Source organism: Hemiscyllium ocellatum, chromosome 45, assembly GCF_020745735.1.
Source record: "Hemiscyllium ocellatum isolate sHemOce1 chromosome 45, sHemOce1.pat.X.cur, whole genome shotgun sequence".
NCBI lineage: Eukaryota > Metazoa > Chordata > Chondrichthyes > Orectolobiformes > Hemiscylliidae > Hemiscyllium > Hemiscyllium ocellatum.
In genome coordinates, this window is record NC_083445.1 from 12,773,743 (window position 1) to 12,791,953 (window position 18,211).

The 18,211-nt window shown below is 47.3% G+C and overlaps 1 protein-coding gene across 2 annotated transcripts in view; it reads right to left on the reverse strand.

The window, feature by feature from the left end:
* camsap3 (calmodulin regulated spectrin-associated protein family, member 3) overlaps positions 1 to 18,211 on the reverse strand; it is a 203,445-nt gene that overhangs the window by 135,121 nt on the left and 50,113 nt on the right. Inside the window, exon 2 of one of the 2 annotated variants that reach the window (XM_060855234.1) lies at positions 3,034 to 3,233. In XM_060855234.1, the coding sequence (XP_060711217.1) occupies positions 3,034 to 3,233 (200 nt within the window). Of the gene's footprint in view, positions 1 to 2,973; positions 3,234 to 18,211 lie in introns of both variants that reach the window. The other variant, XM_060855233.1, reaches the window with a different exon arrangement.

Here is an 18,211-nt window from a genome sequence, read left to right on the forward strand (position 1 = left end):
AACCCTCCAACCCTGACAACATCTTTAAAGAAGTGATGGAGATTGTGTTATGAACAGAGGAGTTTTCGTGCATCTCATCTGAAAGTAGCCACAATGAACTGGGGGGACGTGGGGGGGTGGTGGTGGTGGGAGGGAAGATGGACAGCAGAAGGCTCACTCGACAGAGCTCATGCAGCCAAGTGTTCCTGTGCAGGGATGAGGGAGGGCTGCACTGCCAGAGGTATCAGCCTTCAGATCAGACAATTCAACCCAAACAACTTCTCCCCACTCCTTCCAACCCTCCGCCAGATGGAAAAGGCTCCTACGGCACTCGGTCAAACAGCAGGGGGCATTACCCCAGGCGCTCAGTCACCATTCCCAAGGCCAGATTACCTACTGGGTAGCACCCTCACACAAGAAGCAACGTGATACTTCAATTCCTTTCTGTGCTTGTGACATTGCAGGAATTATTTCGTGAATCGGAAGGACCTCAGGACATCGAAAAGGTCATGAAAGGCACTTTGGCAATGCAAGGTCCTCTCCAGGTTCGCCTCTCTTCTGTAAGGTGGAACTTTTAACTTGATTTCTTATTCACTACAATAACAAGAACTGCAACGTTCAACTTTTCACTTAGAGGAACCTCGATTATCCGAAGAACACGGGCAGGCAGTACTTCATTCCAGATAATTGAATGCCGGATAATGCAGTTTAGCCAAGCATTGGGACCTTGCAATCTCGCCGGATAATCCGATATTCGGATAATCGAGGTTCCTCAGTTTTTTTTTCATTTTTATACATTTTACTTAAGATCTTGTACTTGGGTCCTTCGTACCGCGTACAGTGACACTGTACTGTACTGTACTTGTCACTGTACTCCCGTATCCCTGTACTTGAGCACTCACAACAATAAACTCTAATTCTGCTGATTCAGGATTCTCCAACCCTGTTGTGTTTGATCAGGCTCCTGGTGTCTATGTTACAGTGACAGGTGTTAGGGACATACACAGGTTAGAGCTGAAACTGTGTTGCTGGAAAAGCACAGCAGGTCAGGTAGCATCCAAGGAGCAAGGGAATCGACGTTTCGGGCATGAGCCCTTCTTCAGGAATGAGGAGAGTGTGCCAAGCAGGCTAAGATAAAAGGTAGGGAGGATGGGGGAGGGGCGTTGGAAATGCGATAGGTGGAAGGAGGTTAAGGTGAGGGTGATAGGCCGGAGTGGGGATGGGGGCGGAGAGGTCAGGAAGAAGATTGCAGGTTAGGAGGGCGGTGCTGAGTTCGAGGGCTGGGACTGAGACAAGGTGGGGGGAGAGGAAATGAGGAAACTGGAGAAATCTGAGTTCATCCCTTGTGGTTGGAGGGTTCCTAGGCGGAAGATGAGGCGCTCTTCCTCCAGCCGTCGTGTTGCTGTGGTCTGGCGATGGAGGAGTCCAAGGACCTGCATGTCCTCGGTGGAGTGGGAGGGGGAGTTGAAATGTCGAGCCACGGGGGTGGTTGGGTTGGTTGGTCCGGGTGTCCCAGAGGTGTTCTCTGAAATGTTCCGCAAGTAGGCGGCCCGTCTCCCAATGTAGAGGAGGCCACATCGGGTGCAGCGGATGCAGTAAATAATGTGTGTGGAGGTGCAGGTGAATTTGTGGCGGATATGGAAGGATCCCTTGGGGCCTGGTTAGATCAGGATTCCCACACAAGAAGCACCCACTACTGGTGGGTCTGGTACCATCGGTGCTGACATTTTTAGCTGAATAATGGTGTGAAACAAATTGCCTTCTACACAGCTAACACTCAGCTGAAAGCTAAAACAAGACAAAAATTGCTTCAATTCTATTACACACATCACAGCTGGTCTCTCAAATTCCACACTTCATCATTCTGTACTTGAAAACCAGTTAACTGCACATTAGTGTTACTCATCTTCACAAACCAGAAACTCGCCAAGATTTAGTTGAACATCTTTTTCGGCACGTTCTGACCATTTTCCCAGTCCAGGTGGCTCGACTCATTAATGGACATGCTCACCAACAATCACCTCCACATCACAGCCTAGAGACCAGCCCATTGTGGCTACACACCCGAACCCACTGACCAGACATAGCTCCCCCCAACAGGTTCAAATCTACAGCCTTGGCTCAACAAAACAAACAGCTGGCAATTATACATTCTCCAATGGACAGCCACCCCACTCCGCTGCGCCCTTGCCAATGATGTACCCTGCCCTGACCCACCCTGTCATCTCCAATGGTCCAGCCTGTCCTACCCCAGCCTCTCCAACAGTACACCCAGCCCCACCCTCTCCAATGATCCACTCCCCCCACCCTCTCCAATGGTCCGCCCCGACAAACCTCCTCTCCCCACCCCCCCGCCGACAAACCTCCTACCACCCCTCCCCAGTCTCTCCAATGGTCCACTTTCCCTAATCCGCTCTCTCCAATGGTCTGCTCCGCTCCTTCCCACCCTCTCCAATGGTTCACCCTATGTATCCCACTAGCATGCCCATGTCCCATGGACATCAAGCTTAGTCTCCATTGGGAACACAAATTAGCTGTACATCATTTCCAGGTCTCTGCAAATTCCACATTTTCCAATGAGAGACAAAACACATCCCAGACACTAATATAAATAATGCACGTTGCCCCCGTGAGAGAGAGAAGTGACATAAACATAAAGCGTGACAGAACACCAGCGCTTCACCAGAGGCTCACTGATGGATGTTACCGAGCACTGTGTTGAAATGTCGGAGAGCAAACCTTCCAGCTCAGCGAGCAAACTTACAACCTGAAGAGAATTAACATCCAAAATCCCACCAGCCAGCCTGGGTCCACACACCGTTCCATGAACCTCAATCGTTCTGGATTACCACAGCCCAGTGACATGACCGCTGCCTCCCCATGTACCAATGGCTTTGACAGGACCATGGTGAATTCAGTGTGGCCAAATGCAACACCCAACTCTGACCTGAGGGAGGCGCAAGCTGGGCTCAAATCCACCCCGTTGAAGCTCACCATTTTGATGGGTTTCTTGCGGAGGTCAGCCTCAGTCACCACCGCCTCCTGGTCCTTCACCTGGAGTCCTTTCCGTGACAGAGCCTGGAGGACAGCCATGTTGTCCTGAGGTGGGCTGGCCTCATCGTGCGGTATGATCTGGCCGCAGACCCGGCAGTAGATGTCCGAGGAAAGCAGCAGACGGATGACTGGCGGTTTGATGTGCTCCTGGTCATATTGGTCTGTGTAAAAAGGCTCCCTCAGCTCATCCGGAACATTCTCTGGAGACAAACAAAAAAAAATTCAGATGTAAATCCCTCGATTTCCCATTCTCAGATCCTCTTTTCCAACAGTATGTTTCATTTAAAACTTGTGGTCTCTCTCTCCAACCACACCACAACCCCCCCAAAATAAGAACCCAATTGGTGGACATGGATGCCTACCGAGGGGTGTGCGCGCAAGTGTATATCAGCTGAGGTACAGAGGGGAGCACACTCACCTCCGGAGTTACAACTTAATGGGATCAAGTCTCACCAGTGACTTGGTCGCATAAACTCAGCTAACAGACTCATCCAGGACCAAGCCAGTGCAGAGCACAGTCAGAGGCATTCTCTTTCAAATTTGATTCGATTCATTATCGTCACATGTACCTAGGTATAGTGACGAGTTTTGTTTTGCATGTAACACAGGCAGATCATACCATACAGAGCGAGGAATACAATGTTATGACTACATAGGTGGGGCGTAAAAAGCAGGATCAACAATAGATTTGAAATTTGAGATACACATTCAGAAGTCTAACAATAAGCAGGGAAGAAGCGGTTCTTGGATCTATCGTTACGTATGTTTAAACTTTTGTATCCTCTGGAAGATTGGAGGCTTTCTGGTCAGCATGGACATGTTGGACCAAAGGGTCTGTTTCCATGCTGTACATCGCAATGACTCTAATGACTAAGCGATTATAACCAGGGTGGGGGTAGTCTTTGTTAATACTGTCTGAGGCAGCGGGAAATATAGACGGAGTCAATGGATGGAACATTGGCTCAGGTGATGGACTGGGCTGTGTTCACAATGGAACATCAAAATTAAAAACCCCAAGTCTCATTTGCTTGCAGACATGGAATGAAATGAACTGAACTCTCAAGCCCGATTTGAAGAGAAGCAGGAAGGGGAGTTCTAAATGCTTCAATGGCTGGTTTGTCATCCTGTGCAGTCCCTTTAAGATCTGCTCACAGTTTCGTGGGTCTTAAAGGGACCAGTGAACATGCACAGCAAACCTCAAATTGTTAAATATCTCAAGCACACAAGACGGAAAATTAGTCCTCGTCAACCTTGGTCACTCAACCAGTAATGAGAGAGATTATCTCCTCAGTATCTTACTAAACATAAAGCTGGGAGCAGGAAATAGGCTACAGTGCTTGATGGCTTACAGTCAGACCATAATCTGGTCTTCAGTTTCCCAAAGTGGGATCTTGCTGTGTATAAACCATTTGACGACAGCAACAGCCAATGGGAAGCTCTCAGGAACATTGCAGGAAACAGGATAAGCGCTATAGAAATACATGTCCTTCCAAGTGCCAGGCTAGTGAGGAACGAGTGCCAGAATGGTTGGTCAACAGTCAAGGTGGTGCGAGATCAGATGTCAATCACAGCAAAGATTAACCTGGCAAAGCACAAGGCATTGCTGGGTTTAAAAAGGAGAGCACAAACAAGGGTGGGGGTTGGGGGACAGGTGAGAGAGACAGACAGAGAGACAGACAGAGAGACAGACACACAGAGAAGATTTAACGTGCTCACGGATCAGTAGGCCATGACTGAAAGGGAACATCACCCCTCAGATGATTGTCGAGCAGCATTAATAGAGGCAAAAGAGAGCGCATTGCAAAATCAAATTTAAAAATAAAACTCAGCAAACTTTAACAATCTGCAATGCGTTAGCTGAAAGGGTGATGGCAGAAACAGCTTCACAATTACTTTCTAGAAAGGAGTTTTTATTTTAAAAAATGGAAGCACAATACGTACACAGCAACAGGGGGAGAGGAGAATGGGGTGAATGACATACTCCTGCTGGGGTTGACACAGAGACAACGGACCAAACAGACTCCTCCTGCGCTACGCCATTCTACAGGACATGCCTGAGAGACTCCAGTTAACAAGACTCAAGACTGACACAGACAAGGAAAATCATTTCACTCAGTGGGCAGCACCCTCACACCCAAGGTTGCAGGTTCAGGTCCCCACTCCAGGAACATAAGCAGGTAACCCAGACTGACTCACCAGTGCAGGACTGAGGGAGTACAGCACTGCCGGAGATTCCAGCTCTCAGCATTGGGGCCCCCACCATTCCACAACACCATGACGCACCGAGACTCAAGCTCCCTTGTTACTCCCTTATAACCCTGACTCTCTGCTCCATCAACATCCAAATGCTGCCCTGCATAAATTTAATGACCTAGCAGTTCATCAGGACAAATCCCACTGCTGGTACGATATCCCCATGTTACACATGTCACGAAGTCTGACTCAGTAAGAATCCTGAGGTCTTGAAAGTTATTAACACTCACCATTTACACTGTATCTAGTCTGGGTTCTGGGCTGATTGATGTTACTGCACTTTAGATACGTACAACTGACTGACTAAACACACTCCATAATGCAGCGTGTAACTGAAGGGGAGTTGGGTACCTTTATACCTTGTGCAACTTCATCTAATTGCCTTAGTCATGTACCCCATGCTGAGAATGGGATCTACGCAGTAACACACAGTGTGACTCAGCCGCCAGTGCTGAGGAACAGAATTCCACACACTAACCATCCACCTCATAATAACAAAAAAGTCTCCTCAATTCCATCTGAAAGTGTAGACTGATTAACTTTAGAATGGTGTTCCCAGATTGTAGTCTTTCCCATGAGGTGAGATTGCCCAAACTATTCTTGCTGTCAATTCCCCTCAGGATCTTGTCTTGATAGGATCAAGCTCTCAGTTCTTCTCAACTCTGACAGATACAGACTGAGCGCGCTCAGCCCTTGCCCAGCTACAGACTGAGCGTGCTCAGATATAGGCCCAGACCCATAGGAGAGGTGATGGCCTAGTGGCATTGTCACTAAATTGTTAATCCAGAGACCAAGGTCATATTCTAGGGACCCGGATGGAATTTCAGTTCAGTAAGAAAGTCTGGAATTAAGAGTCTAATGACAACCATGAAGTCATTGCCGATTGTCAGAAAAACCATCTGTTTACTAATGTCCTTTAAAGAAGGAAGCTGCCATCCTTAGGTGGTCTACATGTGACTCCAGACCCACAGTAATGTGGCTGACTCTGACTGTCCTCTGGATAATTAGGGATAGGGAATAAATGCTGGGCCTGGCCAGTGACACCCTCACCCACTGAATGAATAGTTAAGAAAAACAAAAAGACCAGGAATGACTCAAGTGAGCCTTCTCTGTTCGAGTGTAACTGCATCCTTATCCAAAAATAGGGGGCTGAAACAATGGATCAAAGCTGTATGCAGTACTCCAGAAAAACACAAGACCAAAAGATTCGAAACACAAGTCCCTACTCTGCTCTCAAGTGGGTCCAGAAGTCCCAAAGAGAAATGTCCATCCAATCACCATCACTCCAAATAAACCTCACGGCAAACAGATGCTGGTCTGATCATAACACGCCATGGAATCTTGCTGTGTGCCAAACTGCTGTGTTTCCTTCACTTCAACACTGACTACACCTCACATTTGGTGGCAAAGTATTTTGAGAACGGAGGTGGAGAGAGAAATTCAAGGTATTTCCCTCTCTTTGAGCTGGTTTGGCAGACCCTAATCTATCCAGATCCTCCAAACAGAGGGCAGACTGTTTTACGGCAGGGGGAGAGGGCAGGTCAGCCTTCTGACTCAGTCATTGGGCTCTCTCTCTCTATCTCCCTGTCTCACACAGACACAGACACAGACACAGACACAATCAGGCAGAATAGTGTAGCATCCATGATGTGGAACACCCACCCCTGGGGGTGGGGGGTGGTGGTGGGGGGAAGCGAAGGAGAAAGTTGCCTGGGGAAAAGCCAAAGTGGAGGAAGCTGTGAAATCAGTTCGCGTTCACAGCAGCTAGCTGTCACTTCAGATCTCGGTGGGGCTGGGATTACCAGCAGCTGCGGCTGTGAAGATTTCCCTTGCTGATTCAACCCCTCGCCAGTGCCTACTGCCACAAGCCATTCCAGAATAAAAGAAACAAGCTGCTCCATTAGTGAGTTAACCCAGTCCTGTCAGACACTTGGCCAGCTGCAGCTATATGATCAGCCACCGATCTGACAGGCACTCCCTCCTCTTAAGACATGCTACAACCGTCCCACCTAACTCCTTATGGAACATCTGTCAACCTTCAGGGAAACCCAGAGCCCTAAAAAACATCCAGCAATTCCAATTTCAAACTCTGACCAGTAGGGTTTCTGAGCTACCACAAGATTAAACTTAAATGATCCAACAAGGTTTCTTGAGACAAATACCCACTGCCAATATGATGCGCATGCACCACAAAGACTGGGTTCCTGTTGAGACAGATATCTTGAAGTTTATTCACACCACTAACCACCTACAATTGAATACATAGGAATTCAGGAAGAAAAGATAAGGAGCAGCAGTGATTCTTGACAATCTTTCTCAATAAACATAGAATTAAATCAACAATATTATCCAGTGAGATCTTGCTATGCATTGATAAACTGTATACGCCTTGACCACCAGGCAGGGTGGTCAGAATACAATCCCTACAGTGTGGAAGCAGGCCCTTTGGCCCAACAAGTCCACACTGACCCTCTGAATAGTAACCCATACAGACCTATTCCCCAACCCTATTTACCTCTGACTAATGCACCTAACCTAAACATCCCTGAACACTGTGGGCAATTTATCATGGCCACTTCATCCTAACCTGCACATCTTTGGATTGTGGGAGGAAACCCACGCAGACACGGGGAGAATGTACAAACTCGACACAGACACAGTCGCCAGAGGCTGGAATTGAACCCAGGTCCCTGGCGCTGTGAGGCAGCAGTGTTAACCACCGAGCCAGCGTGCCACCCCTGTCAATAGAATTTTCTCACTCATTTAAATCAGACTTCTATCAGAGCTTGAACAAATTGCTGGGAGAAGAAGGAAAAGACCATTCCGCCCCTCAAGCTGATCCCACCATTTTACTGGATCATGGCTGATCAGCAACTTAACACTATGTATTGACCATAGCCCCATATTACCCCAAAATCTGTTCCAGAACTAACAATTGATCTAGCATCAATTATTAATGACATAAAAGATTAACTAAAAATTGTATTCGCATACACATTTCCCAATAATTGTCCTGTTGCCTATAAATGGAATTCCGGTCCCAATACCTGAACGAAAGCAGGACAGGAAATAAGAGAAAAAAAAATTTTAACCGGGTCAAAAACTGACATTACAGAAACAGACAGATATATGAGAATTAACGCTTCATTCCTGCATCTATTACACTTCAGATTCTCGGAGTTAATTCTGCAATCCTGCGGTTGGGGTGATGATGATGATGTTACAATTCAAAAAACAGCACAGGAGCAGGCCCTTCGGCCCATGAAGCCTGCACCAATTCCTAATCTGTATTGAGACCTGCTAATTATTGCCCTTACCCAGTTTCCATCTCTCAGTTTGCCTCCCGTTCACGTGTCTATCAAGATATACCTTAAACATGGCTATTGTGCCTGCTTCCACCACCGTCACTTGCACCGTGTTCCAGGCACCCACCACCTTCTGGGTGAAACACGTCTCCCGCACTCCCCCCCCCCCCCCCCCCCCCCCCCCCCCCCCCCAAACCTTCCCCCTCTCGCCGCTGACTTTTTCACCCTGGGGAATTGGCCTCTGACTATCCACTCCTATCTGCGCCTCTCATAACTTTATAGACATCTATCAGGTCGCCCCTCAGCTCCCCAAGTTTATCCAACCTCTTCTCATAACCGAAACCCTCCAGGCCAAGCAATACCCTGGGGAATGTGTTCCACACCCTTTCCACAGCACCCACGTCCTTCTGGTAGTTGCTTTTATTCAACTCAGCGTTGTGACGCAGGAAATCACAAGCCAATCAAGCAGATCATTCCAGCATCTCTTGGGAAGAAGCCCTTTCGCCACCTCTATCCCGACATATTCCCAGCTGCTCTGCCACATTCTATCCTCCAGAAACTGAAGGTCATTCAGAGCTCAGCTACCTCTCCCAAAACTCCCAGTGTCCCCGACGTGCACGTTCTTGGACTTGCTTGGGGTCCCAAATCAAGCGACATCTCAATTTTGAGATCCTTACCCTGGCTTCTCAGATGTTTCTGCTACTTTGCCCCACGCTAAACTCTGTAATCACCTCAAAGCCTTTGTGACAGCTGCCCCCACCTGACACTGGGCCCCACCTTGAGCATCCCTTGTTTTATTGGACCTCCAAGCTACAAAACCGACTTCTAAACCCCTCAGCCTCGCTTTAGACCATCAAGACCCTCACTCAAACTGACCTCCTGTTGGTCACCCTTACCCATGTGATTCTGTGCCATGCTTATTTGATGCTCTTGTGAAGCACTTTGGCACGTTCTATTATGTTCAAGGCTTTGCCCAAGCAGTTGTTGTAACGTAACTCAGCCAGAGTATGGAGCAGCATTCTAACAACCTGTTACAAGACAGGAGTCATGTGGAAAGGGAGCAGTATAGAGTTCAGAGGGCGTGGCCAGGAATGGGGCATTCAGCTAACAAGTGGCTCAGTGGTTAGCATGGCCGCCTCCCAACATCAGGGACTGGGTTCAATGCCTCCCCCACCCCCCTTCAAAATCCAAAGACCCTTCGGAAGGGTACTGCGAAACATGAAAGGATTCAGAAAAGATTTACCAGGATGTTGCCAGGGTTGGTGGGTTTGAGCTATAGGGAGATGCTGAATAGGCTGGGGCTGTTTTCCCTGAAGCGTCAGAGGCTGAGGGGTGACCTTATAGAGGTTTACAAAATTATGAGGGACATTGATAGGATAAATAGACAAAGTCTTTTCCCTGGGGTCAGGGAGTCCAGAACTAGAGTACATAGATTAGATTTTTTTTTAGATTAGACTTAGTGTGGAAACAGGCCCTTCGGCCCAACAATAGGTTTAGGGGAAGAGGAGAAAGATATAAAAGAGACCTATGGGGCAAATTTTCATGCAGAGGGCGTATGTGTATGGAATGAGCTGCCAGAGGAAGTGGCAGAGGCTGGTACAATTGCAACATTTAAGAGGCATTTGGATGGGTATATGAAGAGGAAAGGTTTGGGCCAAGTGCTAGCAGTTGGGACTAGATTGGGTTGGGATATCTGGTCGGCATGGACGAGTTGGACCAAAGGGTCTGTTTCCGTGCTGTACATCTCTATGACGTGCAGGTTAGGTGATTGACCATGCTAAAATTTCTCAGTGTCCAGGGACGTGCAGGCTAGGTGGGTTAACCATGGGAAATGCAGGGTTACGGGGATGGGGTGCATCTGGTGGGCTGCCCTTTGGAGGGCTGGCATGGACTCAGTGGGCTGAGTGGCCTGTTTCCCTACACTGTAGGGATTCTGTAATTCGAAGAGAAAATGAAAATAAACCAGGGTGTGCTTTCATTTGGAACTGGTGGGAGATTTAATGGAGGCATACTGTATAAAATGGAGTGGCCTGATTAGAGTATGGTGGAAGAATTATTTCCTTTAGCGCAGAGATCATTAACCAAGGGAACAGATTTAAAAGTAATTAGTAAAAAGGATTAAAGGGAATTATGGAATTTGTTTTCAAACAGAGGGAGATAGGGATCTGGAACTCACTACTTAAGGGGCAGCACAAGCAGTACTTTGGACACACACTTGAAATGGTGTAACTACAGGCCTACAGAAGGTTCGCACGGATACAATGGGCTGAACAGTCACCTTCCATGCTATAAAGTTTCAGTGCTTCAAATTAACATGTGCTAAGAGGCTAAAGTACCAGAACACAGCACTGGGGCCTAACAGAATGCTTGCCTTCAAACTGCATGTCAGAAAAGAGCACTGCTACCTTCTCAGGCAGCTCAGCTAATCCACAGATTCCCAGCCTCACTGACAGGCCACACTATACAGGCCAATGCTGTCATGTTTCAAAAAAAAAGTGAACCCATTTCCAAAGTAGTTAATGATCAGTCGGTCAATTATCAAAATAAGAACACCAGCACAGAGGAGTTTTACAGAGAGATTAGGAGCCAGGTCATTACTCGAAAAGTCAATGTCATTGAGTGGAAACCTGTCCATGAGTAAACACTGATTCTGGGCCTGTTCCTTGGCCAACAGGTTTCCCAACAGGTCTGTCAACACCAGGACACTCTAATCTTGACAGACACCAACCCCCATAATCACAACAGGATAATCCAACAAGCTGAACGTTTACAGAAGCTTCCGGGCTTCCTGTCTGCCTTTAACACTTCACTCGCCAGTGGAAAGCACAGAAATTACACAGAAAGAGTTCCTGTTCACTTGCACTTGTGATTCCAAAACTTGACATCTCTGCTGTGAACAACCTAGCTCTCAATGCCTCATTGCTGACTTTTGCTGGGATGTTACTCATGCCACCCACCCCACCCCCGCCCCGCACGTTAACAGTGAGGAGAGTGGAACGAGTGGAGAGTGTCAAGCTCCTGGGAGTGGTCATCCACAATAAGCTTTCTTGGACTCTTCATGCGGACGCACTGGTTACAAAGGCCCAACAACGTCTCCTCTTCCTCAAGCAGCTGAGGAAATTTGGCATGATGGTGAATACCCTTGCCAACTTTTATAGGTGCGCCATAGAGAGCATTCTGTCTGGGTGTATCACCACCTGGGATGGCGACTGTACCATTCAAGATCGGAGACGGTTACAGAGAGTGGTGAACATGGCCCGGACAATCACAAAGGCCAACCTCCCATCTCTAGAATCCATCTACCAGGCCCCGCTGTCAAGAAAAGGCGGCCAGCATTCTCAAAGCTCCATCCCACCCTGGCAATGTTTTTCTACAACCTCTACCATCGGGGAGAAGGTACAGAAGCCTGAACACACACACCGGCCAGTTTCAAAACAGTTTCTACCCGACTGTTGTTAGATACTGAATGGACTCACAAACTCTTAACACTCACCTGTATCAGTGTTTTTGTTTTTGCCGCTGTTTATCTATTATTTACTTATCTTTGTTACTTAACTCTGCGAGCTGCCTGTATTGCTCACAAGACACAGTTTTTCAGTGTGCCTCAGTATATGGGACGATAAATTCAATTCAATTTAATTCAAATCCAATGGCCATACTCACCAAATCAAAACAGAGTATTCACAACTCGAATGGACTACAACAGCTGACTATTCACTCTTGTACAAGGAGCAAACTAAACTAATTCTTCCCTACAGTTACATTACTCCCTGCATTTCTAACAACCCCAATATTATTTACAATCTCCATGACCTGTTAGACAGAGGGTTCCCTCCTCCTCACTCCATTTCCTGTCTATGAGCACATGATGGCAATGTTATCAAACTTGAAAGGGCTCAGATTTACAAGGATGTTGCCAGGGTTGGAAGATTTGAGCTACAGGAAGAGACTGAATAGGCTGGGGCTGTTTTCCCTGGAGTATCGGAGGCTGAGGGATGATCTTATAGAGGTTTATAAAATCATGAGGGGCATGAATAGGGTGGACAAACAAGGTCTTTTCCTGAGGATGGGGGGAATCCAGAACACAGGTTTAGGATGAGAGGGGAAAGATTTTAAAAAAGGGACCTAAGGGGCAACTTTTTCATGCAGAGGGTGGTATGCGTATGGAATAAGCTGCCAGAGGAAGTGGAGGCGGCTGGTACAATTGCAACATTTAAAGGCATCTGGATGGGTATATGAATAGAAAGGATATGGACCAAGTGCTGGCAAATAGGACTAGATTAGGTTTGGATTTCTGATCGGCATGGACGAGTTGGACAGAAGGGTCTCTTTCCGTGCTGTACACCTCTCTGACTCTCACTGAAGTGCTTCGCTTGAACGGAAATGTCTCTGATAGTAACGACCCAGGAAACTCCTCACTGCCAATACTTGTGTTAAAGAGCCAACATAAACATCTCCTCCTCAGGTATGTACAAGGTGAAAGCACAACACCCCAAACTGCAGCTGCCCAGGACAGCAGAGCACATCAGGCCTAACAGAGGTAGGCCTGAGTGAGGAAACGGCTCTCTGTTCACAGGTGATCACCTCACTCTCCTCTATGAGAATCTATGATTCCTCTAGGATTTCTGAAGAAGGGCTCATGCTCGAAACGTCGATTCTCCTGCTCCTTGGATGCTGCCTGACCTGCTGCGCTTTTCCAGCAACACATTTTCAGCTCGGGTCTCCAGCACCTGCAGTCCTCACTTTCTCCTATGAGAATCTAACCCTGGTCCCAACCCTATCACAGGGTCCAGGAATACCCGGGATGAAAAGAAAAAGTCATTGCAGTTCCAGGGAACACAACCCCATTGCAAAGTTCAAACGCAGGTGATAAGCACAACCATTTAACATGTACAGTGAGGTTTTTTTGTATAGCTTCAAACCATTCAGAGATGTTATTACGCACCTCTGGAGCAGATGGGACTTAACCCAGCCCTCCTGGCACAGAGACAGAGACATTGCAGGAACGTGTTTCAAGTGTAATCTTCAAACACAAAAAAAAAGGGTCAGATTCAGGGTTGTGACTACAAACTATCGCGTTTAGAACAGAAAAACGCAAAGGCTGCAATGAGGGAGATCTCATTTCAAAAAAAAACTTCAGATCTCGTATTTAATAAGTAAGTTCTTCCACTCCCTTTTCACCACACATACCTTCAGATTTCACCACAGTCCAGAAAGAACAACCATTGACAAGATTCATAGAATCAAACAAGCCTTACAGCGTGGGGACAGGCCATTTGGTCCATCGAGTCTATCCAGACACTCAAAGGGTTCCCAGCCAGACCCACTCCCCTCCATCCGATCCTTGTAACCCTGTATTTCCCATGTTTAACCACCCAACCTGCACATGATGGGCAATTTCGCATGGACAACCCACCTAACCTGCACAACTTTAAACTGTGAGAGGAAACCCACACAGACATGGGGAGAATTTGCAAACTCCACACAGATGGTCATAGAGTCAGAAATATACAGCACGGAAACAGACCCTTCGGTCCAACTTGTCCATTCCAACCAGATACCCTAAATTAATCTTGTCCCATTTGTCAGCAATTGGCCCATATCCCTTTAAACCCTTCCTATTCATATACCCATCCAGATGCCTTTTAAACATTGCAATTATACCAGCCTCCACCACTTCCGCTGGGAGCGTGTTCCATACATGCACCACCCTCGGCGTGAAAAAGCTGCCCCTTAGGTCCCTTTTAAATCTTTCCCCTCTCATACTAAACCTATGCCCTCTAGTTCTGGATTCCCCCAACCCAGGGAAATGTACCCTATCCATGCTCCTCACGATTTTATAAACTTCTATACATTCACGCCTCAGCCCCTGAGGGTCCAGGGAAAACAGCCCCAGCCTATTCAGCCTCTCCCTATAGCTCAAATCCTGCAACCCTGGCAACATCCTTGTACATCTTTTCTGAACCCATTCAAGTTTCATAACATCTTTCCCCGAAAGAAGACCAGAATTGCACACAATTTTCCAAAAGTCACCTAACCAACGTCCCGTACAGCCACAACATGACCTCCCAATACTCTGACCAATAAAGGTAAGCATACCAAACTCCTCCTTCACTATCCTATCTATGAGGTCAATTCCTGGAATGGTGGGACTACCTTATGCTGAAAGATTGGAGCGACTGGGCTTGCATACACTTGAGTTTAGAAGACTGAGAGGGGATCTGATTGAGACGTTTAAGCTTATTAAAGGATTGGACATCCTGGAGGCAGGAAGCATGTTTCTGCTGATGGGTGAGTCCCGAACCAGAGGACACAGTTTAAAGACAATGGGTAGGCCACTTAGAACAGAGCTAAGGCGAAACTTCTTCACCCAGAGAGTGGTGGGTGTATGGAATGCTCTGCACCAGAAGGCTGTGGAGGCCAAGTCTCTGGATACTTTCAAGAAAGAGTTGGATAGAGCTCTTAAGGATAGTGGAATCAAGGGTAATGGGGATAAGATAGGAACAGGATACTGATTGAGGATGATCAGCCATGATCATAATGAATGGTGGTGCAGGTTCGAAGGGCAAAATGGCCTACTGCTGCACCTGTTGTCTACCTGCGACTCCACTTTCAAGGAACTATGAACTTGCACTCCAAGGTATCTTTGTTCAGCAACACTCCCTCGGACATTACCATGAAGGTATAAACCCTGTCGTGATTTGCCTTTTCAAAATCCTGCACCTCACATTTATTGAAATTAAACTCCATCTACCACTCCTCAGCCCACTAGCCAATCTGATCAAGATCCCATTGTACTTGGAGGTAACCTCCTTTGCTGTCCACTACACCTCCAATTTTGGTGTCATCTGCAAACTTACTAACCATTCCTCCTATGTTCACATCCAAATCATTTATTTAAATTATGAAATGCAGCAGACACAACACTGAACCTTGTGGCACTCCACTGGTCACAGGCCTCCAGTCTGAAAAACAACGCTCCACCACTACCCTCTGTCTTCTAACTTTGAGCCAGTTCTGTATCCAAATGGCAAGCTCTCCCTGTATTCCATGTGATCTAACCTTGTTAACCAGTCTACCATGAGGTATCTTGTTGAACGCCTTGCTGAAGTCCACACAGATCACGACCACAGCCCTGCCCTCATCAATCCTCTTTGTTACTTCTTCAAAAAAACCCAATCAAGTTAGTGAGACGTGATTTCCCACACACAAAGCCATGTTGACTATCCCGAATCAGTCCTTGCCTTTCCAAATACAAGTACATCCTGTCCCTCTGGATTCCCTCCAACAATTTGCCCACCACCGAAGTCAGGTTCACTGGTCTGTAGTTCCCTGGCTTATCCTTACCACCCTTCTTAAAACAGTGGTACCACATTAGCCAACCTCCAGTCTTCCATCACCTCACCCGTGGCAATCGATGACACAAATATCTCAGCAAGGGGCCCAGCAATCACTTCACTAGCTTCCCACAGAGTTCTAGGGTACATATGATCAGGTCCTGGGGATTTATCCACCTTTATGCATTTTAAGACATCCAGCACTTCCTTCTCTGTAATATGGATATTTTTCAATATATCATTCCTGATGAAGTGCTTTTGCCCGAAACGTTGATTTTACTGCTCCTTGGATGCTGCCTGAACTGCTGTGCTCTTCCAGCACCACTGATCCAGAATCTGGTTTCCAGCATCTGCAGTCATTGTTTTTACCTCCTTTTTCAATATATCCCAATCCAAAGTAGTCCCATTTGCCAGCACTTGGCCCATATTCCTCTAAACCCTTCCTATTCATGTACCCATCCCGATGCCTTTTAAATGTTGTAATTGTACCAGCCTCCACCACTTCCTCTGGCAGCTCATTCCATACACGCACTCCCTCTGTGTGAAAAAGTTCTCCTGTAGGTCCCTTTTAAATCTTTCCCCTCTCACCCTAAACCATGCCCTCTAGATTTGGACAGCTCTATCCTGAGGAAAAGACTTTGTCTAATTACCCTATTCATGCCACTCATGATTTTCTAAACCTCTATAAAGGTCACCCCTCAACCTCCAATGCTCTGGGGAAAACAGCCCCAGCCTATTCAACCTCTCCCTATAGCTCAAACCCTCCAACCCTCAGAAGATCAAACCACGCAGTCATGTGTGTTCCTGGGTTCACTCTCAAATCCCAAACAAGTCATTCCGAGATTTTGAATTCACTGCCTCCACAGCCTGGATGGTGATGAAATTTGAGAGGGGGGCGGGGAGGGGGAGTGGGGGGGGCGGGGAGGGGGAGGGGAGGAAAGAGAGAGAGAAAAGAAAGGGTTGGTGGGTGAGGTGCATAAGGGAGGGTGCAGGGCCTGTGAAATTCCCAGAAAGCAAGGTCCATTCAACAGCAGGATCACCCACCTGCTCCCAAATGCACTCTCCGAAGGTAATCATTCAGCAGAGTGCAAGGAGCTTTGGCCAATAAATTACCCAGGGTGCACAGTAAAGCCATTGGCATAAATTTATGAACATCTGGCATCCAGAGAGAGCGCGAGGGAGACCCAGAGCATGAATATTGTGTCAGGATGAGATTAATCAAGTCTCCAGTCAAACAGAAAGCAGTCACTCAAACATGACCCCTTGAATGTATGATGTCAGCCCTAAAGGACAACTTAAAGAACATGCATAGATTAAGACCATAAGACAGAGGGGCAGATGTAGACCATTCCGCCCATCCTCAACTCCATTTTCCACATAATCCTGGCTTCCCTTAAATCGATAATAAGGCCATCTGACATTGCAGCCAAAGTAGGCCATTGAACCCAGTTGGGGAGAATGAGAAAAATTCCAACTCTCAAGGTACATCCAAATTTTTTTGTTTGCCGTCAAATGCTCTGCTGCCATATCCCACGGAGCATTTCAGACAAGGCGAAAGGCATCCTTACTGCGCAACATGGACTTATTGAGAGCAATTCTGAATTGGACGGGAGGAACAGGCACACCTGGGAGCCCACGCACACCAATCTTTTAATAAAAAGGTGCCAAGGCAAGTTGAGAAGATCGTCAAGAAGGGAAACAGGGACCATGTGGTAACTAATCAAAAAAGCAGACTCTTTGAGAAAACAAAAAAAGTGATTCCTGAATGTCAGGCCTCAGCTGGAGTGATGCATTGAATCCTTAGCAGCGGGCGAGAAGAAAGAGTTCAAGATATTCGAGAGGGTGTGGCTGAAATTGAACAGAACAGTAATGAAGATTGGGACCATCCGTCACACAAAAGGACTGCAGACATCTGGAGTCGTTATTCCTGGAGCAGGGAAGGTCAAGGGAGAACACATCGAGCTGGTCAAAACCACACGGAGTCAAAAGGGACACTCTGCTGGCATCTGGGTTCACAGAGTCCCTACAGGGTGGAAACAGGCCATTCAGCCCAACAAGTCTCCAAGACCCACCGAAGAGCAACCCACACAAACCCATTCCCCCATCCTATTACTCTACTTTTACCCCGACTAATCCACCCTAACCTACACGGCCCTCAACACTATGGGCAATTTAGCGCGGCCAATCCACCCTAACCTACACACCCCTGGAGTGGGAGGAAACTGGAGCACCCAGAGAAAACCCACACAGACGCAGGGAGAATGTGCATACTCCACACAGTCG